Here is a 25,766-nt window from a genome sequence, read left to right as displayed (position 1 = left end):
ATGACGAGACAACACGACAATGTTTCTTACGACGCTTCCAACTTGTCGCTAAACTGCCTTCCGGCCATACTTTTTTCGTGTAAGAAATTCACCTAACATTACGCGCTCAGTCTGTCCAGGCGTTTTTTTTTCTGATTGCCCGTGTGCTGTGCGATGTCAGTGCACGTTAAAGATCCCCAGGTGGTCGAAATTATTCCAGAGCCCTCCACTACGGCACCTATCTCTTCCTTTCTTCTTTCACTCCCTCCTTTATCCCTTCCCTTACGGCGCGGTTCAGGTGTCCAACGATATATGAGACAGATACTGCGCCATTTCCTTTCCCCCCAAAACCAATTATTATTATAATTATTACTGCGGGTATTCGGGACCAGTCTGGCACGCTCAATAGAGTAAGCAACGCTACCCTCCCTGTGCGAAAACGCCGCTTTCGGTGGTAGAAGCCACTCACCTACCGCCACCGCCGATTCCCCTCCCATTCATTTTCCCCCACTGTCACCCTTCAGAAGCCCAGTCCGCCACCCGCCAAACTAAATCCACCTTCGGAAGCGTTTCCCATCACAACCCATATATCGCTACCCTCCACAAGGTCTCCACACAATAGAAGCCCGAGCACCACCGGAACGAAAAAGCAACGGGGCAATAGAATTAAAAGACGCAGTGGGCAACTCAGCTACCCTCCCGATACACCAGCCCCCTCAGCCCCTTCTCCACCCCCCCCCCCACACACACACAAACACACGCATTCGAAGGCAAAACTATATCGTGCACCTTTCAGGTAATGAGATGCATCAAAAAGGAAATGGATCGGATGGAAAAACAGCAAAGGGAAAATAATCACCCTAAAAATGCATTTTGCTTACGCACTTCATTCCACCTGACAACCTGAGCGTTTGCCACAGCTTTTGTACATAAAAGAAGTATTAGACGGCTTCTAAGGCTTTCCTCCGAGACATGTGACAATATGCATGTGTGTTTGCATGCATATCAGACGAGAGGGTCGAGCGGCATAAAATGAACATGAAAATGAGCGACACATTCGTGCCCAAGTGACCATTATCGCCCAGGCTTTCATGGATGGCAATGGCAAGACCATGAACGGCTTCGCAAGGCTCTGCTGAACAGCTCGAATAGTTTCATATGTTATCAACTCTGATTTCGAAGTATTTCTGGCGCTATCTTATCTCTCCTTACCACTCATACTCTTCATTTGTGTATAGCTGCATATCAGACTCTCTTCCGACTAATCTCAATTCGAGCATACAGGCTGTCTCCCTTTCAGCGCCGCTGAATAAGCACCTTCATCACGTGGAGTCAGTTGTGAGGTGGACTGTTCTCGGCGTAATCACCTCAGCTTTTGACCGGTAAAGTTGTCTCTCTACGAGCCATTTATGCAGCACACTAAAACTGAACGTGTGGAATGAATCGCGAACAACGAGCGGACCAGTGATGAATAGCAAAGGAAACCCGACGACTCTATGGACCCTGCTAAACGGCAACCGGTGAGGAACTTCTACTGCTTTTACCCCCCATGATGAGTTCCGCGATACTCAACCTGTTGCCCAACAAGGACTTTAAGATGGAGCAACCAAAATTTTCTAGCTCCAGTCGTTGACTCATTTCTCATCAAATTTGTTCAACACCAGTGAATCATTTATTCGAAACTATTTTATAGAGTGATTATGCAAATGAATGAGCTTTTCCGTGGCCTGTTGCGACGATTCATGATGCCTGCTCGGGTGGGCCTCTAAGGCGATAAGAGATCGAGTTCTCCAGCAGCTTTTAGAGCATCTACCACGATGCATGGCCCCATCAAACTGCGTTTTTAGTTCCGCGCTCATGTTGCGGGTGTGGCGACAAAGTTAAATTTCTACCTAGGCGGCCAGCAACCGGGCACCTGTATTGGCTGCGCGACCACAGAAATAGAGCGGCCAGTGCGGACCGCCTGCTGCTCATTATGTTATGATGCCTGGCGAGGAAGCGTCGACTTTCGCGCAGTTAGGGTTTTAATCTATTTTGATTAAACAACGCGGTGCACTGATGGCGAACTAGGTATCTTTCACTTGTTTGCATTGGACATCTAGAAACATGAGGAATGGGCAGTGCCTATCTTTCTGGAGCCCGTGTTTAAACGAGTCGCCTTACCTACTGCGAGACTAATTATTTTATCTCGTTAAATGATTAACATAAAATGCTTAATCTGTAGGTAATTTCGTTCTTGCCGCTTTTTTTTTCTTGAACGTGTTCCACTCCTATCGTTTTATTAGTATTTGCTCCTATATATCGTACAAAAACGCAAATGTCAACTTGAAGAAATTTATAGCAAGTGATGCTGGGTTCGATGGTATATACCTTTAGAATAAGGCGACCATATCAGGTAGGGGGATAGGCGATTAGTGTCGTAGGCACAGACGGAGTGGATTCCTTGAAAGGGAAGCGTATCAGGAGGCGGCAGAAGGTTAGGTGGGCGGATCAGGTTAAGCAGTTCGCAGGCATAATGCCACGGCAAAGGGCCAGCTGGCAAAGGATAGGGTTAATTGGAGAGACATGGGAGAGGCCTTTACCCCGCAGTGGGTGCGGTCAGGCTGATGATGATGATGATGACTTGTAGTAACTACAGAATTTTGTGTAGTTACTAGAGGTACAGGCTATAAAAAAGTACTACTGAAAAGACTACAGTACGAGAGAAAAATAATACAAAGCAACAAAAAATCTGTCGTTGCGACAAAACTGCAAAACATTTTGTCTTATTTTTGACACTGTTCCGTCGTTGTTTCCACTAGGAGGTTTGAAGTAATAATCAACGCTGGACGACAACTTTAGTGCCAAAAATGGCTGTTATCAGCTGAACGCGTCACGCAGTGTCGGAGGCTCCCACCGACCCGTCAGGATCGTCGTTGTGACCGGGTCGAGTGGTATGCTGGGCCACCACGTGGTGCGCGAGCTGCAGGACCACCAGGGTGTGCAGGAAGTGCGCCTCTTCGACGTCAAGCCATTCGAGAACCGATTAGGTAAGATGCCGCCCAGCTGGACCGCTAAGTGAGCCTGCCCTCATATAACGGGCTCGTACGACCACAATTTGGGTTAAGAGTAGCTTGTAGTTCATAAGGAACATTCTGGAAAAAGACTTTTTCTCTTTAGTGTGTCTGGTTTCAGAGCGGAGACAGTAGGGCGTAACATCCCATATATCTAATTTCCCGCGTTTGTGGATGCAAGCATGTGATGCTAATGTGTTGTTTGCATTAGTTGCGAATTCAGAGTGTATGTTAATCAGCATCTCCTTCAATTATAAGTGTGGTTGATCACTAACAAGCTACAAGGAAGTATAAACAAAAATATTTTGTGGTTGCAGCAGTTAATAAGCTCAATAATTAATAATATAATCAATATTATCATAATACGAATTTAATAACAGTTCAATAATTAGAAGAAAAGATTTGGTAAGTCAGAAATTTTAGGTGTTTCGATTCAAATTCGCAGATAAATCAGACGTAATTTGTCTATAGACAAGTTTCGTAGACAATCAAGTAAAGTTGTCGAGTTCCTCTTCAAACGTTGTAATTTGGTAGCTGTTTGGTTAAACAGAATGATATAGCACAGGAAATTGTATTCAATATTATGATACCTTATCCTAGTCTGCCAAACCACGAATAAAAAAATTATATCGGATTAAACGTGTTTCAAAAAAGGTCTTGAGATATTCTGAAAATTGCTGATCAACATTTACGACCACCTCCTCTGTTCTTCAAACCTGAATTTCTTAAATATAATCACATACCGATTTGCTCGCGCAGTGAGGGCGCTCGCATGATGACCGCACCCTCCACTTTGCTCTCAAATAGTGCAATTAATTTTTTTTCTCTGGCGTAAAAAAGGCAACTCCGTTCTTTGGACGCTCAATCGGCGGAGGATTATCCGTGAAAATAGCAAGCGGGCTTTTTTGAACACTGAAAGAGCTTCGCAGCACTACAAAGTACGATCGGTCGAATGTCTCTACCCCTCGCGTTAGAATTTTCCGTCAGGATTCCGAATACTATTGGAAACCACGCCTGCAAAAAAAAAGTTCTCTCTTCGATCTGACATATTAAGGTTATTGGAGATACATCTTGTGGTTAAGCTTCGCGCTCAATGGTGTGAGTTGCACTAGAGTGAACTCAGTCGTGCTCTTTTTGGACCGCATTATGGGCCGCTACGGGATGACAGACTTTCTGGTTTAAAATAAAAAATGTTTAATTAGCCCACGAAGACGGAAACATTGCTGAACAGTGCGTTCTGTTTATTTACAATGTTAAGGGCACCGGAGAGTCTGCACCCCATCGGACTTCATTTTGGCCCGTATTGGCCGATTCTATTTTTTTCTGAATATTTTACTCCTTGTAATAGAGGCACAGCCCTCTCACACTAAAAAAAGTCAAAAAGTTTCAAGAAGTGCATTAATTATGCGAGTAAACGCCGTATACAATACCGTCATAATAAAACACATCAATATTTAAAAATTATATGAGAAAATTGTCCCCAAGTCACGCTCTCTGTACAGTATGCGCAAGGAGACTCCTAGAAACCGTGAACACGCCTTAACACTGGCATGCAACTTCTAAATTGTACACTTCGTTATGTTTTAAATAGTTTAAAGAAACAGTATTTGTTTATTTCTGTGCGCGTGTGTCTAAGAGTTCGCTGTATAGGTGTTTTTCAGAAATCGATTATGGAAAATTCTGGTTGTACAGGCATTCGTATGCTGATTTTGTATGTCTGTAGTTTTGAACTCTCTTTGCTCACACCAGCTGGCCCAGTGAAAACTCTGTACAGGCACAAACACGTTCAAAGTAAGGGATTATAGAATAGGACCTATATCAGTCGGGGCACCAGTAATATTAGGGGTACCTGTATTATTCGGGGCACATGCATTACTAGGGGCACTTGTATGAATCGGGGCAGCTGCATCAGATGGGAACGATCTGCTTCACTCGGGACTCGTCTAGACTGGAGACAGCTTTGTCAGTGTGCGTTTTATACCGTAAGACAAGGGCACCGCATTTAAAGGTCTTTGTAGAATGTAGTGCATATTTGAGCTCATCGGTGGGTATTTATCTCGTTTATTATGTAACATCAGGATGCCATTGTGCAGGCAGATACCGCGCAGCTCGAGTCCTGATTCTCGGGAAGACAGTGCATCTACGCTTACGATACACAAAACAACTTTGTTAGAACGGCGGCAAACATGACATCACGCACGAAAAAGAAGCCTACAGCGAGAAAGCGACTATCCTACGAGTGGTGGCGCGTCAGTCCATCTGTATGTACCACCAACTAGCCCCAATTGCTACCTTGATAGCTCACAGAACTTTGCATACGAGATATTTCCTGAGAGAATGTACATAATGAAAGCAGCTTTACAAATCAGTCAAACATTTGACAAGCATTTGGTACGCAAGTGGCATGCGCTGTCGCCTGCATGCTATGGACAGCAATTTTCAATATCGCTGATAAGAATGTTTACACCGCCTGCATAATGGTTGAGATCACCTGAGGAATTCTCACTTGAAAGCAAACAAAATTTTAATATGAAGAAACGGAAACAGGGCAATCTGCGTTGACCCGCCGCGGTGGCTCAGGGGTTAGGGCGCTCGACTACTGATCCGGAATTCCCGGGTTCGAACCCGACCGCGGCGGCTGCGTTTTTATGGAGGAAAAACGCTAAGGCGCCCGTGTGCTGTGCGATGTCAGTGCACGTTAAAGATCCCCAGGTGGTCGAAATTATTCCGGAGCCCTCCACTATGGCACCTCCTTCTTCCTTTCTTCTTTCACTTCCTCTCTTATCCCTTCCCTTACGGGGCGGTTCAGGTGTCCAACGATATATGAGACAGATACTGCGCCATTTCCTTTCCCCAAAAACCAATTAAAATAAAAAAAGTCTGCGTTGGAGAATAAACTTGGGTTAATGATGTCTTAGTTTAAATACAGAGCGGAAATTTCACTCGGGTGGGACATGGGGTGCACTATTCCGAGTGGATACAAAGTACAATGGGGGTGGCGAGTTACAGTCATGCCGGGAGATAAGATGAGAAAATTTGCTCAGAGAGAGCAACCTCGGTTCGCGCACAACAATACTGCCTGCAAATAAACGCGAGCAACGTTTGTTCTGGAGTTACCTCACTGATGATTATCATAATGACACTGTAATGATACTGCGTACTGTACGCTGCCGCCCCATGGCCTTTCCTCTCGAGCGGAACCATTCGTGCACATTCCTGGCACATGTAGATTAAGAAGAATACATGGCCCGAGTTGCGTGCAAGTACAATCGGTTCTTGAAAGGACTCAACTACCCTGGTAGCCTACAGTTTCTGTCGCGGAAACTCTCCAAAATCGGAGTCTTGTTTGTTGTTGTTTTTTCGCTTTAGCATCCATTAGCGTTTAGCATCGCAACCAAAGAAGAACCCCTTTATTTGGGGCGCCTACTAATCATCCGAAACGTCCATACGTAAGTACCTTGCCGCACGAAATCTCTGTTGTCGTCCCGTTGGTGAGGCACCTGCCAGGTAAGCTAGATTGAATGAAGAGAGCTGAGGAAGTGGTGGGATCACAGCCAAAGAAGGCCAAACCTTCTGTACATTTTGCATGAAACAATACCACTGTGATTCTTGTTTATGTACGTGCCCATTTTGCATCTTTTCGTGTGTGCAGAAATATTTTTCTTAATTTAAGGTGTGCGGACGCGGATGCAGGCCTATTAGCTTTTTAAGAAAATATACGCGAATTTTTGAGCAATACAGGTACTTTTTAATATTTGCTGTTCAGCAAGCTAAGCTCCAGTTATTTATTTGCCTTTATATCGAGAATTGTATGAATTTTGAATGAACGGCATAAAATGACTGTGAACTGCGTAGCTATTTTTTAATTTTAATTTTAATTGGTTTGGGAGGAAAGGAAATGGCGCAGTATCTGTCTCATATATATCGTTGAACACCTGAACCGCGCCGTAAGGGAAGGGTAAAGGAGGGAGTGAAAGCTATCGTGTTTTTTTATTCCTTTCAAAAGTTTTTCCTTCAATTGGCGAATTCCATTTGTGTCCGCGAGTGTTGAACTCCTGAGGACCTCAATGCGCAGGGCACCCGATGCACAAAAGGACTACGGAGGTGGTGGCCAGCGTTTGCGACACCGAAGCCGTGCGCGGTGCCGTCCGGGGTGCGGACGCGGTGATCCACTGCGCCGGCCTGCTGCCCACCACTTTTTCAGGGGACGAAGCCACGTTCGAGAGAATCAATGTTAAGGGTAAGCGCCGTCGCAGATGCATAATCATCGTCCGCACAAACTTTCTAAGTGACCGCCACTGTAAGCGCGTGCAAACGAGTGGGCGAGGTTGTGCGCTGAAAACAATCTTTATCTCAGTTAGCATTACCAGAAATTCGGGACAAGCAGTAAAAGTTCACTCGGCTGCCACCCTACGGCACGCGGCTTTGAACATTAAAAAACAGTGCATTGGCCTCATCCGTGACGCAAGGAAGAATGAGAATGACGGAAAATAGGCCTTGATAGGCCGCTAGGATTACCGGCACTTGCTTGGCGCTTTCCCGAATCCTTGAAAATGAGTGACCAGGGAAGGGTGCGGTTCAATGAATACTCGCAGTTGTCACCGAAATTTAGCCCGCACATAGTCCTTGTTGCAAATATGATGAGGTGCCCACACATCGACGCACTTCCGTGCTGTGGAATCAGCACGACTTGCCGCTTTCACGCTTTGCGCCCTGAAGGGACGGACGTGTCTCAGTGCTGAGGATATCTATTTCGTGTGTTTCCTGTGGAATACTATCAGATGAGCGAAAGGATTGTAGAGTTGTCGACATAAAAGCTGTCCGTTTCAATGTGAAATCAAAGAAATGGAGACTTCAAAGAATGATACCAAACGAGCTAGAAGCCCAGGGCGCCGATGGGTCATTAACCCCCCTCCCCCCCTTTTTTTTTCGGGAGCGATCTTCTCCGTGGGAAGTAGTATTAGTAGTGGTTTTATTAAATAATAATAAACAAGGAAGGAAAAGATTTTTGCTAGCCCCGGCATCTGCCGTCGACACTGAAGCATCTGAGCTGGGGTAGCGGAAGTAAAGGATAGCAGGCAGGATGGAGAAATGAAATAAAAGAGGTGAGGGACAGGGAGAGAGGATTGGGGGAGAGGTAACATACACAAATTATTTACACAAAAAGAAATGTATACAGGTTGTGCGCGTGGTTAGTTCATGATAGAGGGGAAGGGGTTTACTGAGAGACGAGACACCCGCGCTAATCCCCTCGGCTCTGGCGCTTAACCGTCGCGGTGCACCGGCCGCCACCACGTGCAGATGGTTTACCACTGCCCCCACTCACTGCTGGCGTCTCGCGGTCTCGCCCTCGCTGACCGGCCGTGCACGAGGGGTTCGAACAATGACAGCACATCGCGTGCTTCAGACGCTGTAGGGGCCGTGGGAAATGGGGAGTGGGACCAGGAGCGACACTTGTCGGAGACTTAAGGGGCCGATTGCCTTTCCCCTCTGAGGAGATTCCTTTTTACTGTCAGCGGACACAGCAGAGCCAATGCGTGGACGCCTCTATGGCGCCTCGATGGAGTGCACATGCATCGAGCCGCAAACGCGAAACCGGGCGCGCTGCACGTTCCAGGAGGTTTGGGGCTCCAAAGAGTCGGGCTCTGGCGAGCCCTGGGCTCCACCTTATTCTCACTGCCTTGTATTTCAGTCCAGTTTTAAATAAATCAGTTTTGTTTGCTAAGAAGTTGAAGCTGCTGCCCCAACCGGCAACGTGCCACCGGACAAGCGGACGAAGAGCCGAAGTGCTCCTCGTGCCGCTAACCGCCGTATATTCGATCACCGGCCAGCGTGCCATCGTCATTCACCGCTAGGGACGAGCAACCGACCAGCACTAACCGGCCATCAGATTGGAAGGGCAGGAAAGTTTAACTGAGGGGGAGGAAGATCAAAATATAAGGGTTAGCAGCACTGACATAAATGAATTTCTCGCAAATACATGTATGCTAGCGTGCAACGGAGTCAACGCAAGCTGCTTTGCATGTCTACTGAGTGCGAATGCGGACGCGCGGTTGTCGGAAATAATTCCCATGCTGGTGAATCAATATGCATGCTCGAGCAAGTTCCATCCTCGTAAATTAATCCACTGTCCACAAAGAACAATCACTTATTTCCAATGAAGAACATGAGACGGTTGCGGTATCTTGTGCTGAGGCGGCAGTTGTCAAAAATGTGCCGAGCGCGGTCATGTCACGGACAGTCTGCAATAAAGTGATTGGTGTAGGTGCCAGAAATTTCACTGTAGGACTTGGACTGTGTTTTTCTTTTTACTTTGGAGGATGTATATAGCGTGTTGGCCGCATGACAGATACAGATGCGCAGTAACTCCTTCAGTCACGGAGTGAGTGTGTGCAACTTGTTTTGTGTCGGTTTTGGTTACAGTAGGGATATAATGTGCAGCGAATGCTTACAGTGTGTACTTTGAAACCAATGCGATAAGCGGCGTACAGGACCACTTTGAGCCAGGCGTGCAAAATTAATCCAGAATTTTTTTTTTTTGAAAGTGGAGGCCTCCATGTTTCGCGCAAGATAACGATGTCGCTTCGAATAATTTTTTTATTCGTTCGCTTGTTCTGCGCTCGTTAGAGTTTCAAAAGAGCTGCAGTAAGCTTAACTGTTTTTCAAGCGCAGCTGTTAAACGCCTACTTCCCCAGTTCCTGGCTTTAGCGACGTTAGCGTCTCCTTCGAGATAAGGAAGAAAAGTCTCATGAGGAGTGCGCGGAGAGAGTGAAGACGCTCTGAAGAATAGAACGGAGGAGATGGAGGTCAGAACACGCGAAAATAGGTTCATGGGGCACTACAGATGAATTCTACCCCACTGCTCGCTTGTAGATCACGTGAATACTCGACAGATCTCACTGGCTGAAGTATGTGCACCCAAGTTGGCCGCTTTGATATAAAAAGAAGTCGCGGTCAGAAGAAGAAGTCAGAATAGTTGCGGCCAAAATGCGCAGGAGGCCAGTATGACGCAACACATGTAATATGTGGCTGACCAAAGGCAATTATAGGAAAGCATAATCATTGCAAATTTTTCCGTCTTTAATCAAGGCGTGATACAAAAAAAAACATGAAATTTAGAACATTTGCTTCCCTCTTGACAATATTTCGTGACTGAAGGGTTTAATGCAATCGCACTATTGAAGCTTGTGCTGAAGCGCAGAAGAAAAAAACAACTAAGCAGCGTCTAGTCGCAGTCCATAAAGTGGGAGCCTGGCAATTCGAGGTGTGAACATCGCCTCCGTTAACTGTGGTAAGGAATAAGCTGCACCACGCAGGTCAGCCGCCGCTCAGAAGCCAACGGATAGGAGCGTGTTTGTCAGGCAACTTAGCAAGACTCAGTCTCTCCTATACTCTGAGAAATGAAGACTACACTACCATTAGAACACAACTGAGCCTTTCAGTGGGGCCAGAAACTCAACATATTTTTCGAATATTTATTTCGCCTTCTTGAAATTGATAAGCTGCTGTTTTTAAAATTATAGAGAGTCACAGGTCGCGCTGTCAGTGAAAACTAATGCCAAAGGTGACAAAAAGAAAAAGGCTGGGAAAAAAGCAAACATAAGAACTGTGTCTCGGAGGTGCCCTTGACTCACTTAATCTTTTTCAACATGTTTGTAGTACTGCGAACTTTTTTGCTGCCATGAATGAACCGCTGATGGTCAGTGCTTTTGTTTACGTGATACTGTGGTATGTGGAAGGAATTTCAAGCAGCTAGGGTCGGTTTGTGATATGTGATTTTCCAGCAACCGGTGTTTTTAAGAAAAGCAGCGCCTCGCACTTGTGTGACATTGTTCATTCGTTTCCGGACCGTTTGAAATGGCTAGCCGCAAGAGAAGATAGTGAAGCACGAACGCGGAAAAAATTGTTCCCATGTTTATGCTTTCTTGCACTTAAGTCACAATGCGCAACTGTCATGATCTTTGGTCGCACTTTTGTTAGATGGAAAGCGATTAAACGAAATGGCAGTAGGTTTCTAGAGCCGCAAATCTTAATATGGGACGAACCTCAATGTAAAGTTTCTGTTCAAAGCATGAGCGCGAAGTTTCGCTTGGTATTCACTTCTGCTCCCAATTTAGTCACTGGTATCTGAAGCGGCTGTTGTAATGTTGCGCTTATAGGATTATAACAAACCATTTTTTAAATAATGATGCAGTGAATCACCTTTAAAGCAGGCGACTTAGCAATATTTTGATCGAAATAACTGCCGGCAGGAACTTTTGTGAGATGTTAAAAATTATATTTTTATTCGCGGCTTCTGCATCTGCACCCGTTTGACGCCTCTCCGTGGAGATAGGGTGACACTGCCATTCATGACCTATGACGCAGGAACTCAGAATGTGGTCGACGCTTGCCTCGAAGAGAACGTGGCATACCTCGTGTACACCAGCACCGTGGCCGTGATTACGAGAGAGGAGGCTTCAGGGAACGACAAGCCTTGGTATGACGGTCCATACCCCGAAACCAAGGCACGCGCTGAAAAAATAATTTGTGACGCCAACAAACGCCATTTTAAGGACGGTGAGTTACAAGGAGGGCTAACTTTGCCCAAATCTCGTCCATTTATTTATTTATTCAGATTTTTCAGACTACAAATGCAGTCTTATGTGTGGATGTAGGGGATAACTCAGGAGCAGGAGTGAGAACGAACGACATCGAACGTTGTTATACAGTAGTGAATAAATCAACCAATTGAAAAATGGAACGAAGAGAAAACACCGCACAACAAATTGCCGCAGACTTTTTCTTTGAAAACAATGGGATCAGAGCTTTGAACAAGGTTGTCAGGAAAACCATTCTGATAAATAATTGTACGTGCAGGGTTGATGAGTTGAAAACGATGGTTCTTCCGATAAGGCATGTGAAACTGAGCTGATCATGCAATCGGTGTGATGTGCGACTTGGTTGTGCAAGAGGTAGGGTGAAAGGATGATGGCTGTAAACAATTTTATGGAAGAACCAAAAAGTACTACTGTTCTGCGATATTATAAAGACGGGAGCGACAGTGATGTCTTGAATCTTATTTCGAAATGGAAAGCAGTAATCCTCCTGAATCTTAGAAAGTAAACTTCGATAGGCTTTGATGTTACCCAGGCCAACCGGTCGGTATCACATTCAGCTGACTACACCTGCTGCTACTAAATCCGCTCGTAATTAAAAGGTAATGGCCATAGTAAATCACCCATCTGCAGTCTCAGGAAGTTAAGACTGTTTAGGTAGTACAGAACAACCATAGACCAAGCCTCACCACACCGTGCAGTACTCACAAATAGCTGAGCCGTCACCGGCGGCCGCTCGTTTTCGCAGGTTCCCACCATCTCAGAACCTTAGTTGTGCGGCTACCACCGGTTTACGGAGAGCTGGATTACGTCGTCGTGCCCCTGCAAATCAAGTGGGCAAAGAGGATGTGCAACACTGTTTTCAAACTTGGACCAGGGTTCCAGGTAAGCTGCCCCTCCCCTGATTCTCGGCGTTGCCGGAGGTCGTTTGCTGATTTCTCGGGAGGCACTTGCTTTTTTGGCCAGGAGTGGGGTCTGCTCTAAATATGAACAATGCTAATATCGAGTGCTTGCCGAATCGGCAAATCACCAGCCGCTAAACTGTTGCAGTACCTCTTAAACACGTATGACAACAAATGCAATGAGAAGCACTTCTGTTTGCTATTCGTCAGATTTGTGCGCACTTGAAAATTGAGCCGGTGATAGTATACTGCCTCCACAGAGAACCTTACGAACGGAAAGGAATCGCGTCATGACGCAGCATTTTGAAAGTTTAGTGCATTTCCGCGCTTACGTTAGGCAGCTTATTTCGCCATAAAACACACGCACATTCCGACCTGAAGGTATAATTAATGGTAATTAAAGTAGGTTACTCCACAGGCCAATGTTATCCATTCTCACCGGTCTTCATTAGCCGCGTCAAGAATGAGGCAGACAAGGATAAGTTGGACAGAAAACAAGAGGCTATTCACAATTTGGAACGTTTATTACGAAAAAGGAACAAAAACTTCCGAACACTTTTTTGCCAAATCCTCGAGGGTAAGGCGGTAAGGAGTGGGCAGTTGTGCAGGGTTATATTTCCTGTGCAAGGCTGCTTGCAGGCACGTAGTTAAGGAGGATGCCAAAGAAACCCTTCAGGTTGAGCACGGGCATGAAGGCATCCTTCTAGGTGCAACGGCCGACTGCTGGGCGAGAGCATCGTGAGTGGCACCTGACACTAGGACGATAGACAAGCTATACGCAAGAGTCAGCGCTCAGGAAATGGACTGCACATTGCCTGAAGGATATGTTGCAGATTACTTACGTCGGATGCGTGTTAAAAAAGCAATGCGCCTGAATTAAGATGCACTCACCATAAACTGAATACTGCATGTCAACGCCATTTAGCCAAATTGGAAAGTCTGTTTTCCCAGGTAGAATAAGGAAGACGACGAGAGTGCCCCTGAGAAAAGCACAGAATGTTCTGGGCCGATTGTGTGGTGCGGTTCTGAACCTTAGTTGGCTCCCTGCGGTCGGCTACACAGGGCTTAAGATGGAGATGATATATGAAAATTGGCGCAGCGAGTAAATTGCGAGGATATTGAAGGCAGATACTTTCAGACTTTGCTAATGCGGATGGCCGCCGGAGTCTTTATATCGTTTTCTAGCCGTGCTATAAGGCACATTTTGCAAAGCGGCCGACACTAGCTAGCATGTGTTTAGCGGTGCACACTAAGCCCGGTCAAGCATGGCTCGAAGACGTTAGTGACCTTCGTATGCCACGCACAACTTGCCGGTATGATCGTCTCCGTAAGCTCTAGAGAGATGGGCCAATGAGTAGCTATTTACGAAGAAGTGCATGTTAGGAAAAAAACGAGATTTAATGAATTAGATGTCATTCTTTTAGAAAAGGGACCATAATGCAGGTTCAGATGTCGCGCAGAACGCCTGTGATTAAAAGGCAATCGATGAAAACTCTTCTTGTGGCTCGGGTAGGCGGTGCAACTCAGTACTGGTGCAGTGGCAGGCTTCTTGGTGTAGGAGAGAGTATGAAGGCATTCAGCCGTGGCTAGTGGTGAATCATTTTTTACGATGCGCTGGAAGGCTGCGTAAGACAGCGCAAGGCATACGTTTTATTATACGTTGTTAGTTTCTGCGAAAAGAAGCCTTTCTTAGTTTGCAAGCCGACAGCTTCGCACAATTCGTTCATTGACAGCACCGCACCTACTGCAGGGGTGTGAATGTAACGGCCACCGTGCATACTCCGCAAATGTCGGCTTACTTTATGGTTATGAATGTGCGGTATTCATGCATATGCTATGGTCACGACACTACTACCATGTCAGGGTAGTGTAGTGCTTAGCTGGGCACTGACTTGATTGACAAAAATGATTTTTTGAGCTCTCCTCGAAGACGCAGACCATTTGCACCTTACCGCGTTGGTTCCAGGGGCAGAACAGGCAAAGGTCTTGAGTAGGGTCTATCAAGCTGTCTTAAATAATTGTGATATCCTAGTTTATCGGTTGCCTCCTGTAGGATAGGAGAAGCGATTTCAGACTGACGTTTCTGAAGTAACGCGGGTGACCTATTCGATGAGGCAAGGTTTGCCCCTCGTGTGGCAATGGGGTATAAGAAGTATGAGCGCCATGGCATAGGGGTTTGCCTGTTCCGTAACTTGTAAGTGCGCTTCCCGAATTTTATTCTTAGAATAGCCTCAAGCCGAGTGATAAACACTAAATGCACACAGGAGAAAAACAGGATAGGGTGAATAGGATGTGAAGTATTCACTCACTAATAAACGATGCTTAGTACCAGCACAGCACTACTGGTGGACAAACGCGTTGCGAACAGTTCAAGAGGATTCGAGTTCAACGCATTGGCGTCAATTTCAGTGGCAGATGTGAAAGAGCTAGACCCAGTGGCGGGATGCAGAGTTTCGTCAAAATTTTATGTCCAAATGCTCTAAGCCGATAGCTTCGTCTCGGGCAGAACTATGGATAAATGACAGACGCTGTCCCGTGTCCATCACATCTTCTGTGTTTCTCTGTTGTATGCGCTACAATGTTTCGTAAACATGTAAACCATATAGCCCGTCTACAAGCTCCTTTGGAGCAGGAGTATGTCCACCTGAAAGATATGGTTGCACAAATACAGCAGTACAGCCTTCACACCACGCAAGTCCACCAGGAATGCAGCTGGAGGTCGGGAGAGAGCCAAACTCACTGAAAAAAATAGAAGCTCCGTTATTAGAGGCTTTTGGCACAGCGGAGAGGAACTAGCATAGACATGTACCGGTTTCCTGTACTCTTACGGCATGCGCACGCGGAGAGCCACGTGTGGGGCCAGGCGGTGTTGCTGCGCGTCCGGTAAACCAGCAGATCCCTCCACCGTGTTGGAAGCCTCTGTTAAACGAATTTGCCAAAAAGACGTCTGTATGTACCGAGAAGATCGATAAGTTTGAACAGCGTGCGTTGTTGAAGACATTTCTCTATTTAAGACAAGGGAGCCGCAAAGTGTAATTCGACTTGTTCCTCTGGGGGGTGCTATTACAGCAAGAGTCGTAGAGCTTTCTTAGCTGCTGTGTCGAGTGGTGCTTGCGTTCGGGCAAATTCTGCATTTGCAATTCCCTTGGACATTTGATTCACTTTACAGGTTCTTTATTTGTTTGTTTTTGTCTTTGTACGCCCCTGCAGGTCATTTACGCAGGAAATGCTGCCTCCGTTCATGTACGTGCATTGGATGCACTGTCCGAGGACAGAAGTGTATCCGGTCGCTGCCTCGTGGCCTGCGATGATACGCCCGTGGACTTCGCCGCTTTCCTGACGCCCCTGGTTGAAGGGCATGGAATACGCATATTTCCACGGCAGGTGCCCTATCTGCCGATGCTGGTTCTTGCTGCCTGCACTGAGGGCATTGTCGGGGTGCTCGGCCGCCTGTTTCCGGGTGTCCGACGTGGCCAGGTGCTGACAGCGTCTACCATCCGCTACGTGTACGGCGGCGCCTTATTCAATGATGCCGAGACCAGGAGAGCGCTCGCCTGGTGCCCCAAGTATTCTCCGGAAGAGGCAGCTCGAATGTCTCGCTCCTTCTACGATAAGCTGGGACGACCTGCACCTGCAAAGGGCACAATCTGAATGGCTGCCTTGCTGTCCATAGGATAGGCTACATATTTCGCCGCATGCCGTATGAATTTTTTGTTCATCTGGTCATGTATATAAAATAACAGACAGGAGACTGATTGACGATGTACAGCCTTTGGCAGACTAGAGCCTAGGTGGTTTCTTTCTAAGCCGCCTAGTAAGGCTGGTGTACCATTCGTGGGATTCTTACCCATTGGAGAGGCAGAACCAGAAATCTTACCTTGAAGCGATTTTCAACGCAGGGGATGCAATACTAGCCACAAGGTGTGGCACGGAAGCAAACCCCTTGTGCTCTCATTTTTTGACAAAGGGTGTACGTACGGAGTGGTGGCTGGTGGGTCTAGGTCTGATAAGTAGCCGCAAGAAGTGCTCTGCCCATGCGCCGCTTGTTTTGAGCAACTATGTCGATCGTTGCAATACTGGACCAAGTTCACGTCCCACCACGTAAATCTGCCGGACAAAACGTACCGGCCAAAAGATGATAACCAAGGGTACTGCGCAAAAAAAAAAACACGTACGAGAAGACGACGAAGCGGGCGCCCTTCTTCTAGTCTGTGTTTCTTTTTTTGCGCAGTACCTTTGCTTCAACATGTATGACCGACTCGCCCAACAGCATGCAGTATTGTTGGTAACCAGCGCTTGGTAAAACTAAGCGCTGCGTTTTTCATCTGGTACACCTTACCTACTCTTCTGCTAGCCCCACGGTGTAAGAATACAAGGGGTGTACCAACGGCGCCGCTTGTTCTGTACCCGAAACATTGCAGAGTAAGTCTTGCAGTTTCGCTGTCTGCCGACAGATGGCGACTTTAAGAACGGGCGCTCCGGTCATTCCGATTGTTGTGGTCTGCTTGCGCCGAACGCGTCGTTGAAGGTAAGTTGGGTTCAGGATAGACTTCGGCGCTATCTGTAGCGTTGTTTTTTGGCTAGGATATGACTTCCCGTGCTTGGTGCTCAGATTCTTGAAGGTGAAATGCTTGAAAAATGGGTCTTTGACCTTACCTTGAGTAGAATGAAAAAAACCTTGTGCCATGACACTCTTTGGCCACAGATTCCCCTGAGCCATAAAATTTCATCATCATCATCATCATCATCATCATCATCATCATCATCATCATCACGATATGACTGCGTTTTCATTGCGGACGTGTATGGTACTGCGGCTGGAGCTTTTTTGCTTTGACGTTAGGCAGAAAGTGCTTAGCACCGCGATGCACGACAGGTTACAAGTCGTTCAAAGTAAGATTCGCTGTTTCATTCAGCGAAGAAGGAAGAACGACTGAAAATATAGAGAAATGCCACCCGATGTGAAGTATGTTTGCTAAACACCTCCGTTTCTAATGCGAGAAGCATTTTGTTGATCTATGGTGATAGGTGTCCGAGACAAGTCAAGAACTATGAGAGCGACAGCACGTACGGTGTTGATTCTTGGATTAAGAAGAAGACATTGCGAACGCAAGTACCGACGAAGACAAGAAGCAGTCGTGCTTTTTAGTATCTACTGAACCTTGGCCAATCCCCCTGCGTCGGTATGTGCCATGCTTACTAAGGAGAAGAAGAAGATGACAGGGGAGACGAATACATGTCATAGTATTAGTGAAGCGTCGCATTTATCGCCCGATTTATAAAACCCTCACATCCGTTTCGGAAACACTGCCACAACCAGCGTTATAGACCACAGCCAAACCATTCATAACACTTTTCAAAGTGTCATTTAAGTAATATATTGCTCTTTGGTGCACAAAATGGCGCATGGAACTAAACATTAACAAATGTAAAATAATGCGTGTCTCGACAAGGTGAATTAACCTCAGTGTACACACTTAACAACACTCTACTTGAGTCCGTGTCTTCATATCAATACCTTGGCCTAACCATTTCTTCCACATTATACTGGAAAGATCACACTGATCAAATTACTAGCAACGCCAACTGTAACTTAGGATACTTTAGACGTAATTTCAGTAATGCTCCTACTTTATTCAAGCTTCTTCTTTATAAATCCCTTATCCGACCCAAACTTGAAAATGCCTCCTCCATCTGGGATTCTAATCTAAACACTTTATCTCATGCTCCTGAAGTGGTGCAAAATGATGCTATTCGATTTGTACTTTCTAATTATAACCGAACAGACAGCATAATCTTGATGAGGCCTTGCGTCGGTTTGCCGTGTCTGTCTTTGCGCCGTAAAATGTTTCGCATTTGCTTGTTTCATAAAATATACTACCATGAGTCTCTACATCGTGAATTCATCATGCCGAATATAGCTACAGCTCCTCACTTGTCGACCATCGTCCCAAGGTTTCTCTTCCTAATTGCCGCACTAACAACTTTTATTATTCATTCTTGCCAAACAAGTTGAAATACTGAAACCACCTTACAGTAGAGATCGAATCTATATCAGATTACGCTCTTTTCAGGCAAGCATTCTCCACTCATTTTTGTGAGGTCACCTTAGCGTTTAATAATGCCTTTTTTCCTTTTGCCGTTTTTTTGTTATTGTTATTCATGTCTTGTTTCGGTTTTCGATCTACTTTTCTAGTGCAATCATATTCCCTTTCTCGCTTTTTAACCTTTCACGCTATCTGATTTAATCTGTATTTTGCACTGTAGTATACCTGCCGCTCTTATGTTCAATTCTTGCTTTTTGTGACCCACTCCCCTCTGCAATAATTCGGCGATTGAGGGAATGCGAAATAAATAAATAAGCAAATGACATCTGACGGCCTACAGAGCAGGAGAATGCCGCATCAAGTAAGTGATGCCTCTATCTCGCTGTTAGCGTTCGGGAGATCACCAGTAAAGCATGGCAAGCGTGAGCGCCGAAAGTGCACCTGGCCTAAAACAAGCGTGCAAGAAGTTGCCTCCACTCACGCTTGGCAAGCGTTAACCTTCCTGTGAGTCATGCTCAGGAAGCGTGATTTTTCAGCTTGAGACACACCACGCCTAGAGTAAGCGTGCAAAAAATCGACACTCACGCTGGCTAATGGTGAAAAATTTTGAAGTGCCAACTGGCACTTAACCATGAGAACATAGCGGAAATGAACAGCCAAGGAAACATAAACAAGGGAAACCAAGTAGACTTGTTCCATCATAAGCCAAGGCACACAATGTTCGGCTACGGCGGTTCTTAAAATGATATCGCTGATTGCGTTTGAGTTCAGTTTAAGCGCTGAAAACCCAACGGTGAAACAAAAGCATAAACAGCTGAAACATCCTTAAGCCTAGGGTAGAGATACTCTGCACTGGTTTCTGGAGGGCAAATGTAAAACATGAAACTGAGCTTAGCACTCCTTACGACTCTTTTATTGAAATGCACAATCTGAATTAGCTTCTCTTCAAAAAGCCTGAAGCAACAAAGAAGTAATGACACAATAGTGGAGCAAGAACTTATTTGGTCCTGCTTTGCAGGCGCACGAAGAGACAACGAGAAAACCAAGACATGGAGAGCGCTGTTTTCTATGAAGTAACGAACATTTTTATTGATGCTCTCTTTTTCATTTCTACATCACAAGAGCTGCCACAAAGGCTCCTGCAATGGTTTTTTGATAAATTAGCCAGTTACAGCGAATGTATATGTCCCGTAGCCTTCCAGAACACGAGCATCTTTTCCATAGAGTGATCAGCGTACCTGTCATTCTTTGGAGGCGTCAGCCAGTCATCGGTGCCGATGCGTTAAAAGTTGCATCACTTAGGAAGTAGAGCACTTGGACTTGCAGAGGTTTCTTAACATTTGCCTTTAGGATTCTTTTAGCAGCTCTGGTTAGACCAGTTGCGATAGACGGTTTTATTCATAGAGCTGCTTTGTCGTCGCCTCGCTTTTTTCCTTTCCGGCAGTGAAAATAAAGAAATTGTCCAATGAATAACTAAATCGCACTTTGGCAGTTAGTTTTGTAATGGGCACAATTGGTAGTGGACCTAGTGCGCTACCCTGGTTATCTGGTTAGCATAGCTATAGGGGACAAAAAAAAAAACAGAGCGCACTTTTTGCTTTTGTTGCCTTCTTTCCTCCACCGTGACTGCCTCTTTTTCCTTATCGACTAAATGCTAACACTCATGCAAGTCTTTCTTATTTGACGGAACGCCCATGCAGAAGCTCGTCGAACTATCAGAAAGGCAAAGGAACGTCTGACCAAGGAATGTGCTTACCGCTACCCAACGGAGGAGCTACTAGCGCCGAAACAAACGCCCCCATGTCTATCTGCCGGATTCGATAAGGTCGTTTCCTCCAGATTTGTAGCTTTCCCGAGCCGAGTAGATTTGTCCCCAGCCGAGGTGCTTTTAAGTCTTGAGAAGCGCTTCTTCGACTTCCTCTGCGCTTCCGCAAGAGCAGGCGCGCACTCTTCGGCCACTCCCATACCGCACCAACGAAGGAAAGAGAGAGAGAGCTAGAGAGAGAGAGAGAGGGGGGGGGGCAGTGAAGGTCCTTTCGCACGTGCGTCCTGAGCTACTCTCGCGGCCAGATGAGTGCCTGAGCGACATGACCTTCTTTTATTCTCTGGGCGGGAAGACGGAGCAACCAGTGCTGTGTGGCTTATGTCGTGCGCGCAGCACACGCTTCGGGCTGTCTCGTGAGCCGAGCGAAGGTGTGGCAAGGCACAGGTGAAACGTTCGGCACGCGCTGCTGTTTACGCCAGTGTCATTTCTTTGGCTGCATGCCCAAAAGCCGGATAAAACCGGCAGGGCTTGTCGTGTCCTCGAAAAATAAGGCCTAATGCACAATTACGCGCTCTTGAAAGCTGTGTACATATCTGGCCGTCAGGTCTTTTTGACGCCGGGAGGACAAACACAAAATATTTGTCTTGAGAATTTGGCAGTTTTGTTGGCAATGTGTTTCTTGGGGAAAGTGAGAACACACGGAAGATGGCGAGGTTTAATTTCATTAGAAAAAAACACACGATGTGGAGAAATTAGTGATCTAAATAAATAGTTGCCTCATGTCGCGTATATGGCGCATAAGTGTCTTGTACCTAACATGACACAACTGTTTTCAGGTATAATATAGCGCATGTAGCTATGCGGTGCATAAGCGTCATAAAGGTACATGCGCAAAACATAGAGTTAAGTTTTTATGGTGTATTATTACTATGATTAGTTTTTTCATAAGCACTGAGTTATAGATTGTGCCAAATGCCTAATCAATATCGTAGCGTCTATTAAAAACCAGAGCCCAGTTTCGAATGTAAATTAGTAGTAGATGTGAAGAGGTAGGCTACAAAGAAAATAGACTTTTCTAATTCGGCTCTTTGTGAAAAAGTTGTTAGCGGTATCAAGGTTAACCAGATGTATGTTGATTACGCTTAATTTTCTTTATAGTCAACTGCTGCAACAAAATTTTTTGAAATTAGAGGGGTAATGTGGGGGGGGGGGGGGGTGTTGCCGGATTTGTTAAATTGTGAATATTTTTCCTTTGTGTTCAACTGAGGGGTGTACGCGAAAGTTATATGGATGCGAAAAAAATACATTGTACTATGATGCACGACTGTTCGAGAGTGTTGAGAAACAAAACTTATTTGTCATACCGTCCTCACTGAAGCAAAACATCTGCGAAAAAAATGTTTTATGCCAGCTGTTTCAAACCCGAGAGGGATCCAAAAGAGTAAAAAAGAGTGAAGTTAGTTCGGTTAGTATCAGGTAGGTGGTCGTTGGGTGTGGCAGGGGTGAATAATTTCACAAACGCGCTATGTGAAAAGAGATCACAAAGGTGACATGGAACCTTGACGCCGGCCGGCGTTAATGTGGTCTGGATTTCAATATTTATTCTTACAAAGCTCCGAAAGCACTTAAGCCCGGTTTTAGTACAGTCTTAAGGTTTTTGCTGAAATATGTGTATTTAACATCTCAACAGCATGTAAGTAATAAGTAGAAGCTTTAATATGCGTGCCAATGCGGGGTTTCATTAAACCACAAGCCTATAACATGCAGCCCGAGGGACATTTGCGGCCCCTCTGGCCTTGCATCGCCGCCCGCTGCCTCTAAGAATACTATCCAGTGTTCCGTACGAACCTCACTCGCTCGCCTTAAATGCCTTTAGATAATTTACTATCCTCATAATCACCCCAGCTTCATTCAGTGCAGGACAAGGCTCGTTCCCATATCCTTGCAAATAACCCTGTACTGTGCCAGCTGCGGCCACATTATACCTGCAGATTTCCTTATCTTATCCATCCACCTGACTTTCTGCAGTTCCTTTCTATGCTTCCCTTATCTCGGAATACATTCGGTTACGCTAAGAAGCTATCGGTTATCTTCCCATATGGTTGCATGCCCTGCCAGTAACCATTTCTTCACCTTGATTTAAACTAGATTATAGTTAAATCGCGTTTGTTCTCTGGCCTTTTATGCTCATTTCTTTGCTCTTAACGTTATACATATCATTTTCCTTCCCATAGTTCGCTGCATGTTCCTCAACTAAACTTCAAGCCAACAGCTGTTGTCTCAACATACAGCCGTCAGATCGCTAGTATTCACCTATGGGGCAGAAAAGACAATCTACAGCCGTAAATATTTCGACGAAGTTCGCTTCTCCAAGCTTACTTCAATTAGTTTTCTTGGTAAAAGCCTGAAAGCTTTCAATTAAAAAAAAAGAAACTGCTGGAAAAAGAATCAAGATTTAGGTCACGATCGTTTCGGTAGCGTTATTCGTTTTAGACTTTTTGTCTTCAAAATGCTTTAGATAACTTTTCGTTTGTTTTTGCTTGCGACTTTTTCCTCGGACTCTGTTTTCTTCCTCTGTCTTCAATGTTTACTGGCCCATGGGCCAAAAAGGTTTGTAAACTCGGCCCGCGGTTTGTAAGCGCGGGAGAGGTTAGTGTGAGACCTTTGCAGTACAGTAGGCGCTTTGTGCAAGGAAAAACTAGCGTTTTTACTGTTGCACAGTTCAGAAATCGGATGTATCAGGGGCTTTAGTTGTTTCAGTAAACAAGCTGGTGTGTAAGGTTAACACGCTCAGTTTGATTACATGTAAGGTGTCCGAAATAAAAATGGTGAGGATTCCATTTATAGTCATACCCAGCAATTCTAGACAAAAGCCTTTTTGAGCGCTAAACTATTTATGAACGCAATTTTCCATATAATGTAAGATTTGACTATAACAATGAATATATCCGCAGATCACCCGACGGCCTGCAGTCTAGTATTTTTTTCCCATCCACGTTTTTGCTATCGTCAAAAGCGTTCCCCATTGGTTTTCTATGGCAGTCTTAACTGTTCGATGCGATTGCTAGAAACACTTTAAAAGAAACATTTTGCCGCATATCAAAATAATGGACCATTACCATCCGTATTTCCATAAGAGTGTCCTACAATTTTTCAGTTTTCAAAATTTTTTGTGCGATAAAGCTGGACTTGGTAAATGCAGCTTTATCCTGAGCACCCGAACTGCACAAACACTGAGTGTACATCAGTGTACATGTTCTTTGTACCAACGGCTAAGTGCACAAATTGCCCGCAGCGCTGCGCAGAGAATGCCTTATCAACTGAACTCCTCCTAGTGCTCTTGGGTTTGCCGCTGATATTGAGCGCTATAGTACCAGCACTATGAGAGATGACGTAGTGGAGGGCTCTGGCTTCATTTGGTTCTTTAACATGTGGTTCTTTAACGTGCGCAGGTAGCGCGCAGGAAACTGGCGTTTTGTGAACTTCGCCCGTTTCCAAACGCGATCGCCGCGGTCGCGGTACAACCTCAGCAGCAGAACGACTCCGTATTAAGCATCCGCAGACGGTTATTCGTTAAGAATGGTGGACGGTTCCTAGAGTTTAGAAAGCGGTTTTGAAAGAAGGATGTTATGTCGGAAAAACGTAGGGTGGCAGTGGTGGCGAAAAGTTGGTTGTTAAAATGACGCTAACAGCGTAAGCGCGAAATTCAAAATGCCATGTTCACCGAGAGCAGGTAAAAACAGTCATTGATGAAACGTTACCAGGAAACGCTGTGAAGAAAAGTGCGCGAGGCTGCTCATGCAAAAAAGGTAAACGATTGAGACATACCATGACACGTTAAAGGCGCTCTTAACTCATAAGCTTTAGCTGATGAAGGATTCAAAAATAGTGTGGTACTTGGCAGTAATATTCAAGGAAAACTGCCACCCACCAATGATACATTCAGATCTCTGGGAACAGTATTGTTAGCTCGCCAAACTTCATGCAATTTATCAAAACTGACGGCGAGCTCCATACCTGTCCATTTTATTTTTATTTTTTAAAGTTTACCGTCAGTAAGCAACTCATGGGCTCCATGACTGAAAGAACCCTTTCAGGAGTTTTGTGCGCAATGGTGTACTTCGAGAACTCGCAGCTTAATTTCAGAGTTTGCTGTATCGAGCTCTAATTTCAACATTCTAAGCAAATTTAGCGTCCGTTTTCAAGATAGGTTGCGTTGTTTGCAAATTAGTAAAAGCAAAAAAAAAATATTTCAGAAACTAGCTTGGTAGTACGTCTTCCGCCATTTTCCTAGTGACAGATTTTCCACGAGCACTATTTCTCTATTTATTTTCTGTCATTCTCCCGTCGTGTGCATCTTCGAAAAATAAAGGATATCGTGATTCTTAGGGCGCTGAAATTGTGATTATTGATGTTTGAAATAAACAGTCTGCTGACGGAGAGGAGTACAAAAATATCGGTATTTTCTGGTAGGTCACCCCATTGCGGTAATAACGAATGCAGAATTCTTGGTTTAGGTCGGAATTTGGCATCTAAAATTTGCAAAGAAAATCCGGTATGAGTTAATGGTAATGCCATGGTGTTCTGTCTCGTTGCGGCTAACATGATAGCCGACTGGAGTAATTATACTACAGTTCACTGCTTTACCCCAGCGTCAACTAGACGGTTGTTTTTGTTCACATCAACTTAAGAGAACCTAATTGCCGCTCTTTAAATAAATTACAGCTGCTTTCATTGTTCAACCTTGCTTGATAATATTTTAAAATGCTCTCAACGTCGTCGCGTGTCATCGTGTCCATAGAGTCGCATAGTCACTATACTTGCTATATTTCGTGTCTCTAATGGGTGGTTCGCAGATGCCGTCTATTGCGAGAAAGAGACACTACAATATGAAAAAAGTTAGATTTTAAAATATTCTCCTGTTTTTGTCAGCGCCATGCCGGGTGTTTGTTTATTCGGTAAAGGGCTTTTCAATTGACGCAAAAAAATTAGTCAATAAAAGTCTGCAGGCTGTCCCTTTATGTTGAAACAGCACTAACAAAAAAGTCGGCATGCTAGAGTATAAAACAGGACGAAACAGGAGCGCACTACCAACTGACGCGAAATCTGAAAAACACTACCCTTAGGGGCGCATGTGCATATTCTTTTTTCACGTGTTCACGATTTTTCGGCTGTGAAATAGGAACAGCCAAAAAAGCTTTCGTAATGTTTAAAAAAGGAAAAGCCTTCATTATAATTACGGAAGACGCAGGTTTTACTAAATATTTTCTTTCGCTCATTACGTGTTCAAACTTGCGATTGCCCGAAGTCGCAAAAGTGACGTCTTACTCATGATGTGTTACAGGATTTCCCTCCTCTCTAAGAAAAGAACTACAAAATTACTGCATTTTTGAAAAACTAAGGGTCATTGTGCCGACGCATTT

General features: G+C 45.2%; 1 protein-coding gene across 1 annotated transcript; it reads left to right on the top strand.

Annotated features, from left to right (window-relative positions):
* Positions 1-1,271: 1,271 nt before the first annotated feature.
* On the top strand, positions 1,272-17,287 carry LOC144121636 (NADPH-dependent 3-keto-steroid reductase Hsd3b4-like). Its single transcript, XM_077654942.1, has 6 exons — positions 1,272-1,499; positions 2,860-3,008; positions 7,108-7,272; positions 11,400-11,591; positions 12,378-12,514; positions 15,742-17,287. Exons 1-6 carry the CDS (start codon positions 1,447-1,449, stop codon positions 16,180-16,182), a joined length of 1,137 nt encoding a protein of 378 aa, XP_077511068.1. The 5' UTR covers positions 1,272-1,446; the 3' UTR covers positions 16,183-17,287.
* Positions 17,288-25,766: the final 8,479 nt, after the last annotated feature.

Source organism: Amblyomma americanum, chromosome 2, assembly GCF_052857255.1.
Source record: "Amblyomma americanum isolate KBUSLIRL-KWMA chromosome 2, ASM5285725v1, whole genome shotgun sequence".
Classification (NCBI taxonomy): Eukaryota; Metazoa; Arthropoda; class Arachnida; order Ixodida; family Ixodidae; genus Amblyomma; species Amblyomma americanum.
Note: the sequence above shows the minus strand (reverse complement) of the source record. Positions and strands in the feature narration are given on the sequence as shown.

Coding starts and splice junctions, on each gene's coding strand:
- LOC144121636 (XM_077654942.1), top strand. CDS start 1,447: ATGAATAGCAAAGGAAACCCGACGACTCTATGGACCCTGCTAAACGGC. Junction 1,500..2,859: donor ACCCTGCTAAACGGCAACCG/GTGAGGAACTTC, acceptor CGCGTCACGCAG/TGTCGGAGGCTCCCACCGAC. Junction 3,009..7,107: donor GCCATTCGAGAACCGATTAG/GTAAGATGCCGC, acceptor CTCAATGCGCAG/GGCACCCGATGCACAAAAGG.